We start from the raw sequence: 21,578 nt of genomic DNA, 5'->3' as shown, positions 1-21,578 counted from the left end.
TTGAAGGAACGCAGATATCTGAGGGTCGCAGGGCTGGAGGATACTACAAATAATAGGAAGTAACAAGACTGTGATGGTGGATTTCAAACAGAAATTTTAAAATAGCAACATTGCTGAACTTAAAGCAATGTTGGATAGCAAAAACAGATCATGGGTGAACTGAAATAGGTGCAAGTTTGGGCCTCTTTAAATGTTCTGGATTACCTCAAATTTCTGAGAGGGTAGATTTCACATGTTTGGATTCTTCAGCCATGGTATACACATACTTCTATCTCCATGCAATAATCCCATTTCTATTTAATACTTCCTTTACTTTGATGAGAAGAGGTCAGGGTTTTAAGTTGCCCAATAATATACTTTGAAAATTTCACCCTACATAGTCCCCACTCCCTGCAAAATTCTAGAAAAATCAATGAAAGAATTTATGAGATTGATAATGAACAGTAATCTACTCTGCCACAAAGTTGCCCAGTTTATAGGATATACTCTATATTGTCAAACGTCAACTTTCTAATAGCACTCAGACTTTATTCATTCAGACAAGACGTAAATTAGATGTCTATAGTTGATGAGGGGTGCAATGTGGGAGACCACTGGAATGAATGGTATTGCACACTAACATCCTGACCACTGGCAACCAAAGTAAAGGAAGGAGCAAGGTTCATGCAAATTGGAATGGGGTTATTGCACTGAGATAGAAATATGAGAGTGTCACAGCTCAGGAATTTAAATATACAGGTGAAACATTTAAATTGGGATGACACCTGAGAGCCAATGTCCAGTGATTGCTAAAGGATGAGAGTTTCAGCAGCAAATTACCAATCCTCACCCAAAACATAGCTAATGTCAGAAGCAGATGTCAGTGATTCTAAAAAGAAAAGGATATAGTTTACCAGCTCAACCAAGTTAACAACAATTGAATTATGTGCTCCTAGCTAACATTCCCAAAAAAGGAATGCAGTCATAATATCATTAACCATTCTTATGAATCTACGTCTAATAAACTGAACCTTAAACTAGTGTTTGTCACTTAAAATTAATACAAACTCAAACATTTCACTTCTTACCTCCACACTAGCATAATCACACATAGAGCACTTGAACGGCTTCTCATGTGTGTGTTTGTAGCGACGATGCCTCACCAACTCCCCACTGGTCACAAATGCCATGTCACAATCAGGACACTTGTGTGGTTTAGTACCTACAAAATTTATAAAGATTATATTAATTTCAAGATTTTGTGTAACCAGCATGGACCTTCTTTTCGTTAAGAGTTTTAGAAACATTCAAGCTAGTAATTATTTATTCAAATAAAATTACAGTTTTGAAACCCATTACCACCTTTCACATCAGAAAGTTTTTCTCCACTAAACTCATTAAAAGTGGCCTGAGATTTGAAAGATAAGTCTCATTTACCAACTTAAAATTCACACTGCTGTTACACTTGCAATGTAAATGTAAATTAATTACAATTTGGAACATCATCAGTATTTTAATGCAAATAAAAAGCAATAATTAAACCAGTAAGAAAGAGTCACTCAATAAGAGAAAAATAAAAGGTTACATGACTTTTGGAATTTTATCCACTTTGAACGAAAGGAAGTGTTCTGTCGTTTCAAACTAACCCATTTTCTTTAACCCCAGATGACAGCAATAGAAGGAACTTCAGACACAAATTCTAGGAGAATCTCAACTGAATGATTACACATCGACATCTACCTTCTATTCTTAAATTCTATTATTCTCTCCTGACAAAATTGCCCAAATGACACATCACATTCAAGCATTTTCCAAAGTTTTCACTCATGGCTTTCCTACATCTGACTTGGAAAGTTAAGGTTGTGTTTCCTGGCCCCACAAGAAACTCTTTATAAAATGATCCTCTGAGAGTATTCTGGATTCCAAAGTTAGGCATCAAGGCCCAGAAAATACGTACAACATTACATGATTCTGCTCTGCCATTTCTCCATGAAAAATATAAGATCCTATAGCAAGTATAGATTTTCCTCTATTAATTACTTCCCATTGAGAAATGAGTGTCGAACAGTTGAAAACCACTTTGGATTTTTGGCATCCAAGGGTTGATACTACCAGAATACTACATACCCACTCAAAAGAAGGTCTGATAACATTACACCTTTGTTGGACCATTGTCAATCCAATTTTATAGCTTTGAGCCACTAGCAAACTACAGCCTGTGAGTGAAAGACACAGAAGAAAATAATTTTGTAACATTTCCACCACTCTTGCATTAACCAATGACCTTTAAGTTGGAATTGCTTTGAGATTCTATTAATTTTGTCATTGTCAGTCATGGAAGAATTCTTTGGCCCACTGAAGCCAAGCTAAAATATTTAAACTAATCCCACTTCCCAACGATTGGTCTATAGACCTGAATGTTACAACATTTCAAGAGCTTGTGTACACCTTTTAAAAGTGGAGATTTACTGCCTCTACTGTCCTCTCAGGCAGTGCATTCCAGAATCCACTTACCCTCTTGGTAGGGAAAAAAAATCCCTCAAACCCCCCTCTCAGCCTCCTGCCCTGCACCTTCAAAACATACACTATTGTTATTTGGTCTTCGACAAGGATACAGGTGTTTTCCTGTCCAAGCACTTCAATGTTCTACAACTTTACTTGATCCTTTCTCAGCCTTTTCTGCTCTAAAGAAAACAATTTGTGCCTGTCCAGTCTCTCTTCATAACTAAAACACTCTTGATGAATCTCCTCTGCACCCTCTACAGTGCAATCACATCCTTGCCATACTGCAAACAGCACTTCAGTTGTGGCCTAACCAAAGTTTTGTACAACTCCAACACAACCTCTTTACTCTTACCTGTGCCATGACTAATAAAGACAAGCATCCTGTATGGTCTCTTAATCCTATAAACCTACCCTAGTACCACCTTCAGGGATCAGTGGACATGCACCCCAAGATCAATTTACTGCTCTTAGCTTCCTAGTGTCTTGTCATTTAAGTACTCTCTTGTCCTGCCAGTTCCACCAAAGTGCATTAACGTACACATTTTATGGTTAAATTCTAACTGCTACTGATCTGTTCATCTGACGAACCTGTGTAAATCTTCCTGTAACTCAAGACTTACCCCCTCACTATTAACCACACAGTTAATCTTAGTGTCACCTACAAATTTACTTATCCTCTCCACATTCTCAAGTACATCATTTGGATTATGAACAGTAAGGGACCCAGCACTGGACACCAGCCTCCAGTCACAAACAGCCTTCTATGACCAACACCTGTCTCCTCCTGCCATTAAACCAATTTGAATTCATCTGGCCAAGTTACCCTATGTGCTTTTACCTACTTTATCAGTATCTCATGTGGGACCTTGTCAAAAGCTTTGGCGAAATCCATATAGACTACATCAGTTGCATGACTCTAATCTACACACCTAATCACCTCCTCAAAACATCCAACCAAATGTGCAAGGTATAATCGCCTTATGACAAAGCCACACTGACTCTCCGTCATCAAATCTTGCCTCTCCAAGTAAGATTAATTCTCCTCTTCAGTATTTTCTCTAACAGTTTCCCTACCATAGGTGGCACAGTGGCTCAGTGGTTAGCATTCCATCCTCAGACAATTGCCTGCGTGGAGTTTACACATTCTCCCCATCTCTGCGTGGGTTTCCTCCCGCAGTCCAGGGATGAGTAGGTTAGGTGGATTGGCCATGCTAAATTACCATAATGTCCAGAAATGTGTAGGTTAGATGGATTAGCCATGAGAAATGCAGAGCCACAGGGACCGGGGCTGGGTCTGGGTGGGATGTTCATTGGACGGTCAGCATGAACTCAATGGGTAAAATGGCCTGCTTCTGCACTGCAGGGATTCTATAATTCTACCACTGATGTGAGGTTGTTGGTCAATAATTCCATGGTTTATCTCTACCACCCTTGAGTAGTGGAATACATTACCTGTTCCCCAGTCCTCTGATAATTTCTTTCTAGCCGTACGGAAAGTAAAAATCTGGATCACAGCTATTGTAATTTCTTTCCTCATCTCCCATGCAGTCTGGGATACAACTCATTCAGACCGGAGGATCTATCCACTTTTAAGCCTACTAACGCCTCCAATACCTCCTTCCTCATTCTTTATGTCAATCTGCTCAAGAATCTCTCCATAAATTCTATATCTAAATCCTCTGTCTCCCAAGTACAGAAAAAAAGTAAAGTACTCATTTAGCACCCTACGAAGGTTGTCCAGTTCTACACACAGGTTCCTTCCTTTGTTGCCAGTGGGCCCTGCTCTTTTTCTGGTCTCCCCTTCCCTTAATATTCATACATATGATTAGGGAAAATCCCAAGATATTAAATGTTTTCTTATGGTCTCTCTTTGCCCTCCTCATGGCTAAGTTCCCCTTGCCCTTTCTATATAAAAAAAACTCCACTGATTTATTCACCTCTGCACCAGATAAAAATCTTTCTTTTCCTTATCTAGTCCCAAATATCCCTACACATCATGAGCTCTTTGGGCTTGTTGCTCCCACACACTCCCCATTTCATTTCTGAATGCCCCTCACTGTTCTGCAGATTTTCCCAAAAACTGCTCACAATCTACTTTGGGCAGATCCTGCCTTATTTGAATGAAGTCTGCTTTTCCCCAAATCAAAACACTTTGCAAAAAAAAACCTTTCCCCTTTCCACAAAACCCAAAAGCATATTGTGTTGTGGTTGCTATCATTAAATTGCTCCTCCACTGTCGCCTCGACCACATTCATTCACCAGATTTATGTTCAACACATTGCCCAAAGGATGGCATTCTACATGTTGACATTTAACAAAAATTCTCCTGAACATATTTCATGAAATCTGTCCCCTCTAACACTTTACATTATCACTGTCCCCATTAATGTTCAGGAAGTTGAAATTCACTAACGTAATGTAATTACCCTATTGTTATTAACATCTCAGTGAACTGCCAACATATCCGCTGACTGCTTGGGGGGTGGGGAGCTATAGCACATTCCCACCAACGTGACTACTCCATTTTTATTCCTAAGTTCTCCCACACAGACTCATTTGAAAACCCATCCAAGAGACTGTCCCTCCTTACTGCACATGGTGAATGTGCAGTATATGGTACACAGTTGCATATGGTAAACTGGTTACCATGCATCAAGGAACAAGCTATGTGATCTCAGTATGTAATCAAACTGAATTAATGACCTCACAGTCAAGGATTTTCTTGGCAAGAGTGATCATGTCATAATAGAATTTCACAATCAGTTTGAGGATGAGACGTGCAGATTTGAAACAAGTGCCTTAAACTTAAATGAAAGTAATGACAGAAATATGAAGATCAGGTTGGCTAAAGTGGAATGAGTTAATATGTTAAAAGGTAAAATGGTACTGTAGCAGTGACACATATTTCAGATATTCAGAACGCTCAATGAAAATATTCTATTGATAAATAAAAATTCTACAAACAGAACCCACCATCCTTAGCTACCGAAGGACATTAAGAATGGTATCAAATTGAAAGACATGCAATGATGCAGAGAATACTAACAGGCCAAAAGGTATGGAACATTTTCGATACTAAAGTATGAATAAATAAGTGGGAAGTTGAGAGTATAGAGAAAAATAAACAATCCATAAGCTTCTACAAATACATAAAAAAGAAAAAAAAAAGTGCTACTGTTGTGTTAGAGGCTGTAAATCTCCAACTGATGTTATGCAAGCATTCCCCTTTTGAATCATGGATGCTAGTTGCATGAGGAGAAAAGTAAAGACTGCAGATGCTGGAGATCAGAGTCAAAGAGTGTGGTGCTGGAAAAGCACAGCTGGTCAGGTACCATCTGAGGAGCAGGAGAGTCGACGTTTCGGGCATAAACCCTTCATCTTATGCCCGAAACATCGACGCTCCTGCTCCTTGGATGCTGCCTGACCAGCTGTGCCTTTCCAGCACCACACTCTTCGACTCGATGCTGGTTACATGAGAATTCCGGTGCCTGAATCTGGATAACAGAGACTTTACATAGAGTCATTATTGTATCCAAGGAGACTACTACCCATCACGTCTGTGCTAGTTGTCTGTCCTGTTTCCCCACTCTACTGTTGCGCACCAGAAGGTTTATATGGCTCAACTGTCCATCTAATTTCAATTGAAATCATAACTGATGGCAATCCTCCTAAATGCTCTAGATTCTGCAAAGGTGTCAGGATTAGAAAACAACAAACATAATACACTACCCAAGAGAGACAGAAATTAGGTAACCATAGGCCAGCTCTAACATGTCATTGGGAAAATGCTAGAATCTATTTTTAGAGTAAAAATAGCAAAGCATTTAGAAAATCATAATACAATTAGACAAATTCAATATGGATTTCTGAAAGGGAAGTCACATTTGACAAATGTATTAGAGTTCTTTGAGTAGTAAGTAGGGTGGATAAAGGTGGACGAGCAGATATACATATTAGATTTCAAAAAGGCATTTGATAAGATGCCTCAGGAAAAATTGATAGTTTTGCAGGTTGACAAATTCTAACTAGTCGGAAGTCAGTACTGCAGATGCTGGAGATCAGAGTCAAGATTAGAGTCATCATCAGGAATGAAGAAGGGCTTTTGCCTGAAACATCAATTTTCCTGCTCCTCGGATGCTGCCTGACCGGCTGTGGCTCCTTCAGCATTAATCTAAATTCTAACTAATGAAGTGTCACAGGGACCAGTGCTGGAGTTTAAACTATTTGTGACGTGGATGACTATATTATATTACAATGATGCAGAGGTGGGTAGGAAAGCAAAATGTTAGGGGGAGACAGTCTGTAAAAGGATATACGGTAAGTGAAAGAACAAAATGGGCAAGAAAAATGTGGGAAATGCAATAAGTTACATGTGGAGGCAAGAGGAGTAATTTTATAACAGATAGGAACATTCGTTTCAGTTAAAGAAGTTTGCCCAAGAAAACTTTAAAGGAGGAAACCTTTGTTTAAAGAATGGGTTAACTTAGAAACAACACCGGTATTACAATACATCTTTAAGGGGTTCCTGTAAACTACCTGCTGTGCCTTTCAGCCTGGTATTAGAAATTATTCACAAGAAGTATCAGCCATATCAATCTCATCTCATTCTTGTTGGCAATTGTGGCAGGAAGAATCTAAGAGTAGTTACTTACCTGAAGACAGACTACAATATGCTGTAGTACTGAGAGAACATGTCCTTTTACATGAATTGCAACATGTTAAGATAAATGGCACACTGGCCTTCATTTCACGTAGAATGGAGTACGAAGGTAGAAAATCCTCTTAGAACTGTATCCAGTATGGTCAGTCCATTTAAGCTGACAACTGGCCACAGGATGAATTTGTGAAGCTTTTATTACTTTCCCCGCATTGATATAGTATAAATGTTTGTTCGTATCAAAAAATTAGTTATGAATGAAATAAGTGTTTGCTAAGAAACACATTCGTTTTGCAACTAAAAAATGTTACTCCAAATCTTTTGAAATTTAAAGAATTTTTTTGTCAGCAATCTTTTAAAACTGCACCCAAAACCACTAGACAATATATTTTGATACTTCAAATTTTTAATATCCCGTTACCTGTGTGTGTGTTGAGATGGTTCCTCAGAAGCGTAACTGTTCGAAAAGCTCGACCACAAAGGTGGCACTTATGCGGTCGCTCATCAGTGTGGCTTTTCATGTGCCGGTCTAGATTAGAACGCCGGGGACAAGTATAGCTGCACAATTCACACTGGAATGTTTTCTTCACCCCTAAAGTAAAATCACACATGACATATGAAAATAGATTTTCTGTTACGAGCATTGGTGTGATCCCCTAAGATTCAAGAAACTGCTTAATATAAAATAATATTTGAAATTACTTCACAATTAGCTGCAATCTATGCTTTGCCCAAAACTTCAATTTGCTGTTCAAGAAGCAAAAAAACCCAGTACTTTGTAACTTGCTGTGCACACAGAGATGCCTTATTCATTCCGTTTCCTATCTACTTAGGAATGAAATTGCATGGCAACTTCCGAAAATCTGCCAAAATTAAGAATACAGCTGATGAATTTGCAGGACATTTATAATATTGTGCACATTTTAAAACAATTAATGTCCAAACTTAACAGTATCAAGTCACAACATTTAAGAATTTGCAAACAAATTGGTCCATCCCATAAAATTATAAGTGTCAGATGCCATTTTTAAAAGTAATTTTAACATGTAAAGAAATTACATGTGGAGGCAAGAGGATTAATGTATTTGATAACAGATAGGAACCTTCATTTCAGTTAAGAAGTCTGTCCAAGAAAACTTTAAAGGAGGAAACCTTTGTTTAAAGAAAGGGTTAACATTAGAAATTACACAGGTATTACAGTACATCTATCTGCTGCATCTTTCAGCCTGGTATTAGAAATTATTTACAGAAGTATCAGCCATATAAATCTCACCTCATTCTTGTTAGCAATTTAATTGTAACTTATCTAGCCAAATCATCTCAGGTGATTTCTACCTTTTACATAACCATCTCAGTTAAGTGTCAGTGGATGATTCCAAACAGAACTGTTTATTTTATAATAATGATTATGTGACCATTATGAATAAAACAGTTAAATGTGTTTGAAATGGTATTCCGTTTTGTTATAGCACTTTAAACATATACACAACTATACATTTCACAGCAGGGTCCAGCACAGAGAGACATTTGAAACAACAAGGATTCATAACATTCTCTCAGGAAAATAATAATTCGGGGAAACAAGACAGAAAATTCTATTGTGACCCATTCCCTTCTCAAGTTATTAATGTGGTCCTATGTACATATTATTACAAAAATGTGGAGATCACATTAACTCACAATTCTCTCAATCGAAACATCTAACAGTAAAGAGCTGTATTTATTTTTAATATATTATTTGTTCGTGACATTAATAAATACTTGAACAAGTTGCTATTCTCCCTGAGTCAAAGCATTCCTGCACTCAAATAGCAGAGGAACATTACATGATTATCCAGTACTTCCAGATTATATAGAGTTCAATCACATCACTAAAATTTTGATCTTCGTAGAACTGTGGCAAGACAAGGTTGCTAGATTCATCACCTTTGAGCTGCTCTCCATTTATGCTGGGTGACTAGCTCTCAGTTTTACACTAGTCTGAATGCAGCCTAAGAATCATGAAACAAAACAGATTTCCCAGCCTCATCTCAGATTTACTCTCCACCAAAAGAAAATCTGAAATATATGCTCAAGCTGAAAATTAACCAAATATCTGGACAGCAAAGGTGAAACAGCTCAAAACATTTCTTTTGTCAACTAGTACTAATGGCATTACATCCTTAAATAGTACATCTGCTAAAAGGAATTGGAAACCCAACTGTTGAGCACTTGCCTTGGATAACATTTAATGTTTGGTAGAGTTATTAAAAAAAAAACAAAATCTTTGCATGCTACAGTGGTTAAACCATCCCAACACAATTCCAACAGGTAAGGGGAAAGGGTTGGTCTCTTCTCGTACTGACCAATGCACATGAAAGTAACTATTTGACTGGATTTTATCCCACAGTTTTATCACAGGGCATTATCAACAAGCAAGGTTATTTTACTGATGCAAGGCTGTTATTTGAAACAATAAGTTGTTACTTGCAAAAGATTGGGGTGATCAATTCAGATGTGACCAAAGACAGCAATTGATATACAAAATCATGTAGTAACGAATTCAACTACAAACTTAAAAAACTCAGGTTGATTACAAGGTCCAGAGGAATAGAGAGAGATTAGAGGCAAAAAAAAACCTAAGGGAAAATGTTTTGCATAAAAAACTAAATGCAAGACTCGAAGATCAAACTAAGCACTGCACAATTTTAAGAGATCTTATGCAATTTTTCAAACCCCACTGTCACATCTACCAACATCACCCAAACGAAAGAAAGGCATACATCCTGAGCTTCATCACATCCCTCAGAAATATTCCATACATGCAGTAATAAATTACTTTGAAGAGGTGCAATCGATATGTAAAAATCGATATGTAAAAATCGATATGTAAAATGTGGGAGTGAAACACTGTAACATTACTATACCTTTCTTCTTAATCTTCATTGGTTTTGGAGGCTTCATAGTTCCAACTGCCTTCTCTACATTAACCTCTGAAAGTAAACCTTCCTGCTGCTCCTCTTCAAAATCATATACAGATAAGTCAACATCTTTGGAATCATCCACCTTGTAGCGTAGTTTATTTTTTTTCTTTTTGACTTTTTTTACAGGTGGCTGATAATCAGGATCTTTCTGCCAGGCAGCAGAAGCATCCTCATTTTCTCGCACTTCTATTGCCCCATCTTCCACTGTCTCCACTTCACCATTGGCACCTACTTTCACAACCTGAAAGCCTTCTGGTAGGGGAAGAGTATGACAGATTACAGGATCTCCCTCCTGAAGTCCATCTTTGGGAGCTTCATTTTCATAGTTTCCTTGCAGTTCATCAATGCTGCTTTGGGCTACTTGCACAAGCTGCAGCTCCCCAAGATTTATTGGCTGCTCTTCCATATTCACAACCTGCAATGTGATAATCTGTGTGTCATCTACAGTGTCTGACTCATGAGCTCCACCCTCAATTGGCTGCTTCATTTGAAGTAGTGTAGGGTCCAATGGCTGCATCATCACCACTTGCACATTGCTGTTCATATCTTGCGCTGCTACCTCACCACCCTCCGATTCTTTCTGTTGTCCATCGACATCTTCTGGTTGTCCACCTTCTCTTCGTCTTTGATAAGTTTTGTGCTCTTTGACCTTCGTAAACATTTCTGACTCTTCCACAGCCACATTTTCCGATTCAGTCGCCATGGCAGCTAAAACATAAACAAAAAGTTATCAACATTTACTGTGGTGTTTTACAGTTTACAAAATCAGGACAATATCATTATAAGTTCACTTTAGAAACAGTAAAATCACCAGATTTGTTTTTACTGCGAGAGTCGCCAAATAGAACTTGGTTTTCAAATAATTCAATAAAATTCTATTAGAGAAAAAGCATGCAATTAGTAAACTTTCCTGGTTTTATACCATCTATTATTAGGTTTAAAACTTCAAACGAACAAAATAATAGCAGTATCATATAATGTTTGTAACAGTGTTGATTCCACTCTCCCCTTCTTCGGAGATAGGCCAGAAAACTGCAAGATGGAGAGAACAGACACTCTAAATTGCCATCTTTACCTTAAGAAATGGGACTTATTTCATTTACATATATTTTGCTATCAAAAACTTAGTTCATTAATGACTTTTTATATGGGCCACTCAATTCCAGGTTAAAAGTCTCATACATGCCCATCTAGCTAAATGAGACTAAAAACCTGGGATTTGCAAGGAGTAGTTTTGAAGCTGTTCTCACAGATTAATGTTCAAGTACAGAATGTGTCAATGTAGGAAGCCATTCACTCCATTGTACTTCTGATGATTCTTGGATAGAGCTATTCCACAAGTACCAGATGACAGTTCTTTTGTTCTAACCCTGTAATTTAATTTCCTCTTCAAATATTTACCCTTTTCTTTTGAAGATTACTATTGATTCTACTGCCATCAACCTTTTAAGTATTCCATATGACAGGAACTTATGTAAAAGCATGGTTTCCTTGTGTTACCATTGGATTTTTTTAACCAATCTTCTCACATCTATGTTCACAGATTCTGCCACTTGAAATTATTTCTCATTTTTCTTCCAAAAATATAGTACATTCAAAACTTATATTACTTACATGACCAATATTGACACTGTATACAAGTGAGTGATAAATCTGTTTTTTCTAATATTCCTCAATACATTGTAGAACTATGATCAATATTTACAGTGATTATTACTTATCAAATGTACTGCCTGACAGAAATTTCACAGGTTCCAATCCTTGATGCAATATGGATAAGGCATCTTAAAATACTATATTCTTAGGGCAGCGTGGACTTCTGAAATTTACAACAAGCAAACTTTCATAAGATTCCATCTTGATTTAAAAATCTTGATCAGATGTGCTTTTAAAATTTTCTCTTATCGAAGTAGAACTACTCCAATTTTGTCAGTCTGTCTATACAAATGAATTTGTTCATAGAATAAGCCTAGAAAGATTCTTCTTCTTTCTTTCAAAATGCCTTGAAATGTTTCCAAAGCACAGTACCCAGAATTGAACAATACTCCACCTGAGAGTTTACTTGTGTTTTATAATAATTCAAGATAATTTCCTTGCTTTCACACTTTGGGCAACTATTGATAAAGTGAAAGATCCAATGCATTTTTTTTAAAAACTGCCTTAGTGCACTCAAATATTGCTTCTCCACAACCTTCCTACCAAAATCATGAAACAAGTAAAAAATGAATTTCCTTTAACAAATCTAAACAGATTTTAATTTAGGGGCGTATACTTTTGCATTACTAATTTTTTTTCAATTCATTATGCAAGTTTTCCACAGACCTTAGGCAAATTGGATTGTAGATGCCAGGTTTATTTCCCCAATTCTAAAAAAAAGCCTGTCACATCTGCAATCCATCAATTTCAAGGCATCACCCTCATATTGAAGGAGAATTGGCAAGTTGTGGTTAGAGCCGCAATTCATGGACTCTGTTCTACACCAGGGCGTGGAATCCATCTTAACCAGATAACATCTCTATTTTGAAGTCCACCAAACTTTTAATAATATATTTATCCGATTTCATTTTATCCAAAGTCACTACTCCTATATTGCTACTTATGCAGCATTTTCTTTTCCTTTAGTGAAGCTAAATGCAAAGTAGTAATTTGGTCCTTAGCAATATCGTCACAAGAATGCCTTCTAATTGGTCCCTAATCAGCCCTACTTTGCTACTAACTACTTTTCAAAAATATTTATGTTAGCTATTATTCCATTCTCTCACTCTCATCCCCCCTACTTACTTCTTTATTAGATCTCTATATCTTTAAGCTCAGCTCAAATCTTTTAAATGATAGTTATGCCAAGTCTCCTTTCTTGATCTCAGTTTAATTGCATTCAAGGAGCTCAAACGTTGGATGTTCTTTCTTTCAGCCCCATGGGAATGTATCTCCTCTGTTTAAGTCCCTTCACTTGGAAAGCCCCTGACTATTTAATCAATGATTTTCATCACAGTTTTAAAGCTAATGCACCTGGATTAGTTAATTCCCCATTCCAGTTAATAACACCTTTTTTTTTGCAACTACACAAGGTGGTCAAGTTCAAAAGCTATGATCTGCTATGGCAATTGTTTATCCCCCTTAGGGTGAAGCCAAATGAGACTAAAAACATTTAACATTGTAGCTCATCATCAAATAGTAAGTATAATTTAATTACTGTTATTTGTAATGGAAAACATGATTTCTAAAGTGACTTCTCCACCCAATCAACTACACTATTTTTTGAAGGTCACTCAGGAGAAAGCAGCAGTTAAATGTCCTTTTAATATTTATAAGTCAACACACATGAAGACCATTCTGTTCACTTGATTTCATCCTTCTAGCATTCCAACCATGCCCTCAGGAAACAATTGCAGAGTACGGTGGCAAAACAGTCTTGGTTTCAAATGTCATTCAAGGCAACCCAGCCAGCTGATAATCACACAATCTCAACAAATATTTCTGGACATATCCTGTTTCTCTCTCAGAACCACGAGCATGTACATCATCGCACTTCATGATAACCTTTTCTGGGTTTACTTTCGCTACCCTATTATTGTCTTCATTTACAAGGAAAATATCTTCACAGTAGTAATTCTGCTCATAATTTATGAATTTTCTAAGTAGCAGGTGGCTGCTTTCAAGTTGCAACCAAAATGATATGCCATTCTACTGGCGCAGCAGCTGCAAACCTAATTTTGACATCTCCTGGGCTTCGACATAACTCCCTGTTCACTTGTTTGTGTCAACCTCATCCTGTTTTTGATTGCTTAGTGCCATCACCCAACACCTAAATCCCTCAACTTGTCTTTTGGAAAGTTCCAGTCCTCTCAACCCTCCCAAATTCACCAATACCCTCTAAAAACTATTTGAACTTTGAATCTATAAATAAATATCACAACTTATTTGTGACCAAATAACTCAAAATTCTTTCTAAAATCTTGGTTACATCACAATTCTATATTCACTCTCAAACTCAGCGTAAAATATAAATTTAATCATAAAATAGTCAGATGTTCAGCTCTTGCAGATAGTACACCCATTCATCCAGCTTTTTCACCAATAGCCAGTTCTCAACAGGACTTCAGTCAACATATCTTAAGATTTACATTCATACAGTCAGAGATACACGGCACAGAAACAGACCTTTCAGTCCAATTCTTCCGTGCCAAACAGATATCATTACCAGATAAATTAATCTAGTCCCATTTGCCAGCATTGGTCCGTATTCGTCTAAACCCTTCCTATTCATATACTCATCCAGATGCCTTTTACATGTTATGATTGTACCAGCCTCCACCACTCGTTCTATACATGCGCCACGTTCTACATCAAAATGTTGACCCTTAGGCCTCTGAGAAATATTTCCCCTCTCACCTTAAACCTAGTGTTGGATTCCCTTAACCTGCAGAAAAGACTTTGGCTATTTACCCGATCCATACTCCTGATTTGATAAACTTGTCACCCCTCAGCCGCAGACATTTCAGGGAAAATAGCCCCAACCTATTCAGCCTCTCCCTATAGCTCAAACCCTCTAACCTTGCCAACATCGTCACAATTTTTTTCTAAGCCCTTTCAAGTTTCACAAAATCTTTCCTATAGCACGGGTGGCACAGTGGTTAGCACTACTGCCTCACAGCCCCAGGCACCTGTGTTCGATTCCCACTTCAGGCGACTGTGTGGAGTTTGCACATTCTCCCAGTGTCTGCGTGGGTTTCCTTGGTTTCTCCAGTTTCCTCCCACAGTTCAAAGATGTGCAGGTTAGGTGAATTGACCATGCTAAAATGTCTCTTAGTGTTAGGTGCATTAGTCATGGGAAAGTTTAGGGTAGGTTACTCTTCGGAGGGTCGGTGTGGACCTGTTGGGCTGAAGGGTAAACTGTAGGTAAACTGATCTAACAGGGAGACCGGAACTCAATGCAGTACTGCATTCCAAAAGCTTTTGGAATACTAGGATTTAATGAAATAAAAGAATATACTGATGTCAAATTCACATGTAACCATCCAATTCCAGACATTGTATCACTTTATAGGAATGAAATCACAAAGCAAGCTCTCACTTATCTTGGAAATTTAATTAAGTACACTATGCCTCAGGAGAAGTCAGCAGTTCTACTTAACTCACTATTATTTCACATAACTTTTGGTCACTTTTACAAAGATATTAAAGACTACTGCCCTATACAGTTATCAATAACTAACCAAGATACTGCATAGGAAGACTGAGTGACAGATCTGATTCGCACAATGCCTCAGTTTAAATCTAACAGTGAAAACAGATTTCGCCCACACCTTCACAATATAGGTCCCTATCAGTCTTGTTTATGAAAAAACACAGAACAGTACAGTACAGGAACAGGCCTTTCAGTCCACCAGGTCTGTGCCGATCTCAATGCCATTCTAAACTAATCCCGTCTGCCGGCGCATGGTATATATCCCTCTATTCCCTGACTGTTCACATGTTTGTCGAAATGCCTCTTAAACTGTGCTAACATATCTGCTTCTGCCAGCACCTCTGGGGGGAAAAAAGCTTGATTACCCACCCTATCCATGCCTCTCAATTTTATATACTTCTATTAGGTCACCCCTCAGCTTCCAATGTTCTAGTAAAAACAATTAAGTTTGTCCAGCTTCCTCTTATAGCTAGGTAACATGCTGATAAATCTCTTTTGCACCCTCTCTGTATTCTTCCTACATGGTGGTAACCAGAAATTTACACAATACTCCAAATGTGACCTTTCCAAAATCAGTTGCAACTGACTTGCCAAATTTTTTACTCAGTGTTTTGACTGAGAAAGACAGGCATGCAGAATTATTTTTACCACAAATTGAATTCAAATTCCCTTAGGTACTCCAGCAGGATTTGAACCAGAATCCCCAGAACATCACTTGGACCTCTGGATTAACAGTCTAGTGATAATGCCACTAGGTGACCACCACTGCCCACCTATTAGTTTGGTATTTGTGTGACTCCTCTTAACAAGCACCAAAGTCACCTCACATTGGTAAGCTCCCATCAATAGATGAGATCATCTCAGCACTACCAGTTTCCATGGATGTGAGTGTAACTTTATAATCTGGCAAAGGTATTTCCATTTTATCAAAAATTTTTGTTTAAAATTCAAGCAACATGAAATGAATTTGACATCAAATGTTCAGCATAAAGTTACCATTAGTTCAGTTCCTTCAGTTGATCTGGAAACAGACTTTACCCATGCAAGTTTGGAAAACTCCAATTTTCTTTCAATTTCAAAGAAAAAATAGTGGCATGTAAATTCTTATGAAAGTTGCAAGTAGTTGTGAAATATCCTCAAACCCACTCCACGATAAATAAACTAAATGGTGCACTAAACCTCCAAACACTGTTACATATGATCAAGTTGCACTGAGCAAATAGATGGACAAATTATTGTATTAATACTGCCCTCAAATTTTAAGAGTTATTTCAGCATAGCAATTTGACAGCAATTCAGAAACAGTTGCAAACACTACACTTTGCCCATTTCAGTTGACAGTCAGATTGCACTTTTAGGTCTATAAGCATTATATCAAGATTCATATTTTGCAATTCCAAAACAATGATCCTAATGTTGTTACACAGTATTGGGTTTCTCAAATCAGGAGCTGTGCAGCTAAAAAAAAGTATTCGGCACATCCTACTGATACTCACAAGAATACATTTTTCCCCAAAGTGCATGGAACATCAACTTGAGACATATAAAACAACTGTAGATTAGAAAAATTTGCTGACAGTACAATTGTTGCTGTCTTTTTACCCCCAAGTTCAATCAAGTGCCATATTCTGAGAAAATGCAGGACTTCTTGAAGTCTTAATGGCTACAATTCAATTTAAAAGTTCAGATTAAAAATTGACTAGGCCTTTTACATTTGTAATAGTTGAGAAATAGTTATGGTAAATGTATGATTTTACAAATTTTAAAATAATTATACTTCCTAATAAAAATGTGGAATATTTAGCATAAAATGACAACTCACTACTTTTAATTAATTAATGTAAAATATTTATAAAGCATAATGACTATTTAATCTTTTGATTTAAGCGCTACGTTGATTACAGCAAATTTGCTTAGGTTAGGCTTAACACCAAAGCGAGAGAGTCAGGCCAGACTATGTGCTACTTCCTTCTCAAAGACACTTGGCATATTGCATTTGCAAATAATGGATTTGTTTATCTAGATTGATTCATACTAGAAGTAAAAGTTTTTGGAAGGTAGGTATTGTCAGGAGTGGGTGGTAGGGTTGCCATCGTTTGTTGGATTAAGATTGCAAAGCTTCATTAAAAATGAGTCTGGTTTGCTTAAAATGGCGACGGGATGGGGAGGGCGAGAGCGATGTGTTTCCATTCCCTCTTTGCCCCCCCACAACCAACCCACCCACAACCTCCCGTTAGAAATAACCCGCCACTTTGCCCTGCCGCCTGCGATCAGCCCGGTTATAGAGGGAGCTCTTTGCAATTTACTGCCACCGAGCGGGCCCTGGCGATAGACACAGAGAGAGAGGGAGGAAGGCACTGGCAGTCGGACGGACGGGGGAGGGGAAGTGAGTGGGGAAGGAAGGCAGGCGCTGCTGTGGAGCGGCCGCAGCCGGGGAGCCGAGCCGCGGGAACAAAGAGGAAAGGCCCGGCCTCACCTCCCGCATGCCAGCAACCAGCCCCAGAGAGGACTCAGCCGCCGCAACCGCCCCTCCCCCAAGCGGGCCTTCGGACGGCGAGGTGATTTTTATTTTTCGGGGCCGCCTTTTGGGGAGATTTCTTTAGCTACAGGATTGCAAGTTTTTTTTTCCCCGAGTATTTTTTCTGTCTGAATATAACGATAGAGGGAGACAAACACACCCAGCGCCGACAAGCCCCATCGTGACACCTAGAGGCGGCACAAAGGACCTGCATTTGGCCCCTCTAACCGTTCTCACTTACATTTTCACCGTCTTTTCTTGCAAGAAAACTCCCTTTCGGTGTCTCCCCGTGCCCGCGTAAGGCGCCCGGCCACCCGAAACACCGTGAAAGCGCGGCACCAATCGGTTAAAACGTTCCCATTAGAGCAGAGAAGAGAAAATGGCGGCGCCCTCCCTGATTGCGCATGCTCGGCAGCGCCACAACTGTGGGGACATGCGCAAGGCACTGTGGGTAGTAGACTGAAAACGCGCGAACTTTTCTCTTTCAAAAAAAAGAAACGGTTTAAACGGTTGTAAGGGAGCGACGACCGGGTCGAGAGGCCTCTATCCCGGAGGTGACGTCTACAGGGAACAACATGGTGCCTCCGGCATGATTTGGCTATAAGCAGGCCAAGTGGTCTCCCCAATCGAATCTGTTTGTACCTGTTGCTGTAGACTTTGTCAGACTATTTTATAAATGCTGTTATATGTAAGTTAACTTAATGGATAAGTTAAATAAATTACGCTTCTGCAATTAAAGGCATCAAGACAACTGCTGGAAATACAAATGAACGGTGTTGGCCTTTTTGGACAGAACCGTTGAGATTTTGCCCAAAACATGGAGGTGCCACATCTTCCTTGATGTTTCATTAACCAAGTCTTTTATCCCTATTTTTGATATTTGAACTAATAAACTGATGAAATTGGCAGACACCCAGCAGATGAAATTTATTCAAGGAAGTTAGGAAGTGACATATTTTAGTAGGAAGATTGAGGAATGTGTGAAATGGCATAAATTATACAGTTTTGTTCTGAGGTGTGGCAACTGAAACTTTGAGGGTGTGTACACAAGTTGAAGGTAGAGTAACATGTTGAGAAAATGGTCTTCAAGACATAGAGTTCCTTGATTTTATAAAGTGAAGCATTGTGTACAGAGTCAAAATTATGTGAAATCTTGACAAATAGTTTGTAAGGCCCCAAATGGAATATTGCATGCTTTAAGAATTTGTTGTGTTGCTCTAGTTTTACCAGACCATAGGGGCTTCCTCTCATTTGAGAGAAGCAATTGGTGGTGATATAACCTGAGGGCCACTAAACCTCAAGCAAGGGAAGAGGTTGAGAAGGAGAGTCTTCCTTGGTAACCTCAAACCAGTGATGGGAATTGAGCCCACACGTTGGTGTTACACTGCTCAGCAAACCAACAATCCAGCCAACTGAGCTAAACCAATACCTAGTTTAAGAACCGAGAACCAGGCATTGGTTTTGCTCAGTTAGTTGTAGCGAAGCTGCAGAGGAAATTCACAAGAATGGAACCATGGATGGTGAACTTTTGTAACTGGAAAGGCTACAGAATCTGAGGTGTTTTTTTCTCAGAGTAGGGAGGCTAAATGGAAATTTAACAGGTGTTTGAAATCACAAAGATTTTTTAATAAAAGAAAACAAAAGAACTGTTCCCAGTGATGTAAAGGTCTGTAATAAAAGGATGTAGAACTAAGATATTTGGAAAATGAGGTGTCATTTTTATACTATGTGCCTCAAGCTGTTATGGCCTGAATGCACTGCCTGACAGATGGGAGGAAGAAGATTCAATATAATTCAAATGGAAAATGGATGAAAAATTGCCAAACTTAAGGGAGTATGTAGCAAAGCAGGACCCAGTGTAAAAATCTATCAAAGAGCTGGCATATGTGCAATGAACAAAAGGCTCAATTATTGATATAGTATTCAAAGAAGTAGTTTCCCTTAATACCCCTATGATTTTTTCCTATGTAGAGTGATAAACTGGTGGTTATATCGACTTTATCCCCTCATTGATTGTTTTTAATTTTTTTTCCCTGGGGTGGCTCAGTGGTTAGCTGCTACTCTCAGCACCAGGGACCCAGGTTCAATTCTTGCCTTAGATGAGTGTGCAAACGCACACAGACATTCTCCCTGTGTTTGCGTGGGTTTTCTCCCACAATCCAAAGATGTGTGGGTCAGGTGAGTTGGCCATGCTAAATTGCTCGTAGTGTTAGGTGCATTAGTCAAGGGTAAATTAGGGGCTGGGTGGGTTACTGTTCAGAAGGACAGTGTGGATTTGTTGGGCCAAAGGGCCTGTTTTCATACTGTTTGGAATCAAATCTAAATCTTTAACCCAGTTTGCTTTGCACTTTTATGTAATAATTCTCTCATTCTTAAAGTCTCATTGTAGATTATGGCTCTGCAGCTACTGGACATCCAAAAATATAAATAAAACCAATGCTCTCATTTTATTAAATTATTTATACAGTTTATCTTATTCAGGTAGATTTGGTATCTGCCTTCTCAATTTTCCAGATAAAACAGATGTAAAACCCCAGTCTTCAGCAATTGTTTTGTAGTTCCAGGCAAGGTAATTATACTGTTGTAAGTGTCACTTAGACTAGAGAGAAATGAAAGGAAATTCCAAGTGTTGAATGGTGGTAGAACAATGTCAGAAGTCACACAACACCAGGTTATAGTCCAACAAGTTTATTTGAAAGCACAAGCTTTCAGAGCGGTGTTTCTTCATCCACCCCAGTCCAGCAATGGCACCTCCACACAGTAATAGAACATACAGGAAGGTCTCCAGTTTTGGTCTTGATTTGTGGTGAATTATGAGTTTATCACAGCCAAAATGCTATACATTATAAATGTTTGCAACATTTATTGATTAGGAAAGGAAAGGTCTGGTAGGTTCATATTCCTAACTATTATTCAGTCATCTGTCTTGAAAGTGCATACTAATGAATTATCTGTGGTGTACTGTGATGAATAGATTACCAAGTTCACGGTCACTTATGTGAATGAGGACATTTTGGGCAACAGACTTGTGCCAATAGTGAATAAAACTAAATTCTGGCATAAATCCACACCTTCACAGAAGAATGGAAGAAAATTGCAAACGTAATTATACATAAATCCAGCAGAGATTGAAACAAATGTACACAAAAAGGCAAGTGAAGAAGAGCTTTAATTACAGGTTAATTGCAGACTTAAGTTTGATGCAATAATTTTGTTTCATAGGTTAAATGCTGATTTGGAATATAACTATCTTTCATCTCTGGAAGATATTTGAATCTTGCTGGGAGACACTTCCACAGTTAACATAATGTTATGTTAACCTCTACCCAAGCTGTCGTCATTCATGTATGAGCCTTATCAGCAGTGTATTTTAGGCAGTTGAATCATAACTTGAATTGTCTTCTATCTCCTTATGCTTTGGGGATGAAGCAACACACTGGTGCAATTTTCATTGACGTGGTGTTGTTGACACAACATTTGAAAAAAGACTCCCTCCTTAAATTTCTCCATTTATAATTTCTTTTAAAGTTTGTTCTTGAGATTTGGATGTTGCTGGATAAACTAGCCTTTTGTGCCCATCTCTAATTGCCCAACGGCAGTTAGGGTTAACCTTGTGGTAGGTCTAGAGTTAACTTATCTGACCTAGATGTAAGTATGGCAGATTTCCTTCCCTAGAGGACTTTAGTGTACCAGATGGGTTTTTATAACAACAGTCAGTGGTTATGTGGTCGTCATTAGACAAGTTTTTTTAACTGAATTTATGTTTCA

The 21,578-nt window shown here is 38.3% G+C and overlaps 1 protein-coding gene across 1 annotated transcript in view; it reads right to left on the bottom strand.

The window, feature by feature from the left end:
• Nucleotides 1-18,217, bottom strand: part of ctcf (CCCTC-binding factor (zinc finger protein)) — a 42,162-nt gene extending 23,945 nt beyond the window's left edge. The window contains exons 1-4 of the mRNA XM_060838163.1: nucleotides 18,052-18,217; nucleotides 10,048-10,812; nucleotides 7,563-7,733; nucleotides 1,068-1,201 (exon numbers count right to left, since the gene is read on the bottom strand). Of these exons, the coding sequence (XP_060694146.1) occupies nucleotides 1,068-1,201; nucleotides 7,563-7,733; nucleotides 10,048-10,807 (1,065 nt within the window). The 5' untranslated portion in view covers nucleotides 10,808-10,812; nucleotides 18,052-18,217. The remainder of the gene's footprint in view (nucleotides 1-1,067; nucleotides 1,202-7,562; nucleotides 7,734-10,047; nucleotides 10,813-18,051) is intronic.
• Between the last annotated feature and the right edge of the window lie 3,361 nt (nucleotides 18,218-21,578).

The sequence above is a fragment of the Hemiscyllium ocellatum genome, chromosome 17 (assembly GCF_020745735.1).
Source record: "Hemiscyllium ocellatum isolate sHemOce1 chromosome 17, sHemOce1.pat.X.cur, whole genome shotgun sequence".
NCBI lineage: Eukaryota > Metazoa > Chordata > Chondrichthyes > Orectolobiformes > Hemiscylliidae > Hemiscyllium > Hemiscyllium ocellatum.
The sequence above is the reverse complement of the archived record's forward strand: the minus strand, read 5'-3'. Positions and strand labels throughout refer to the sequence as shown.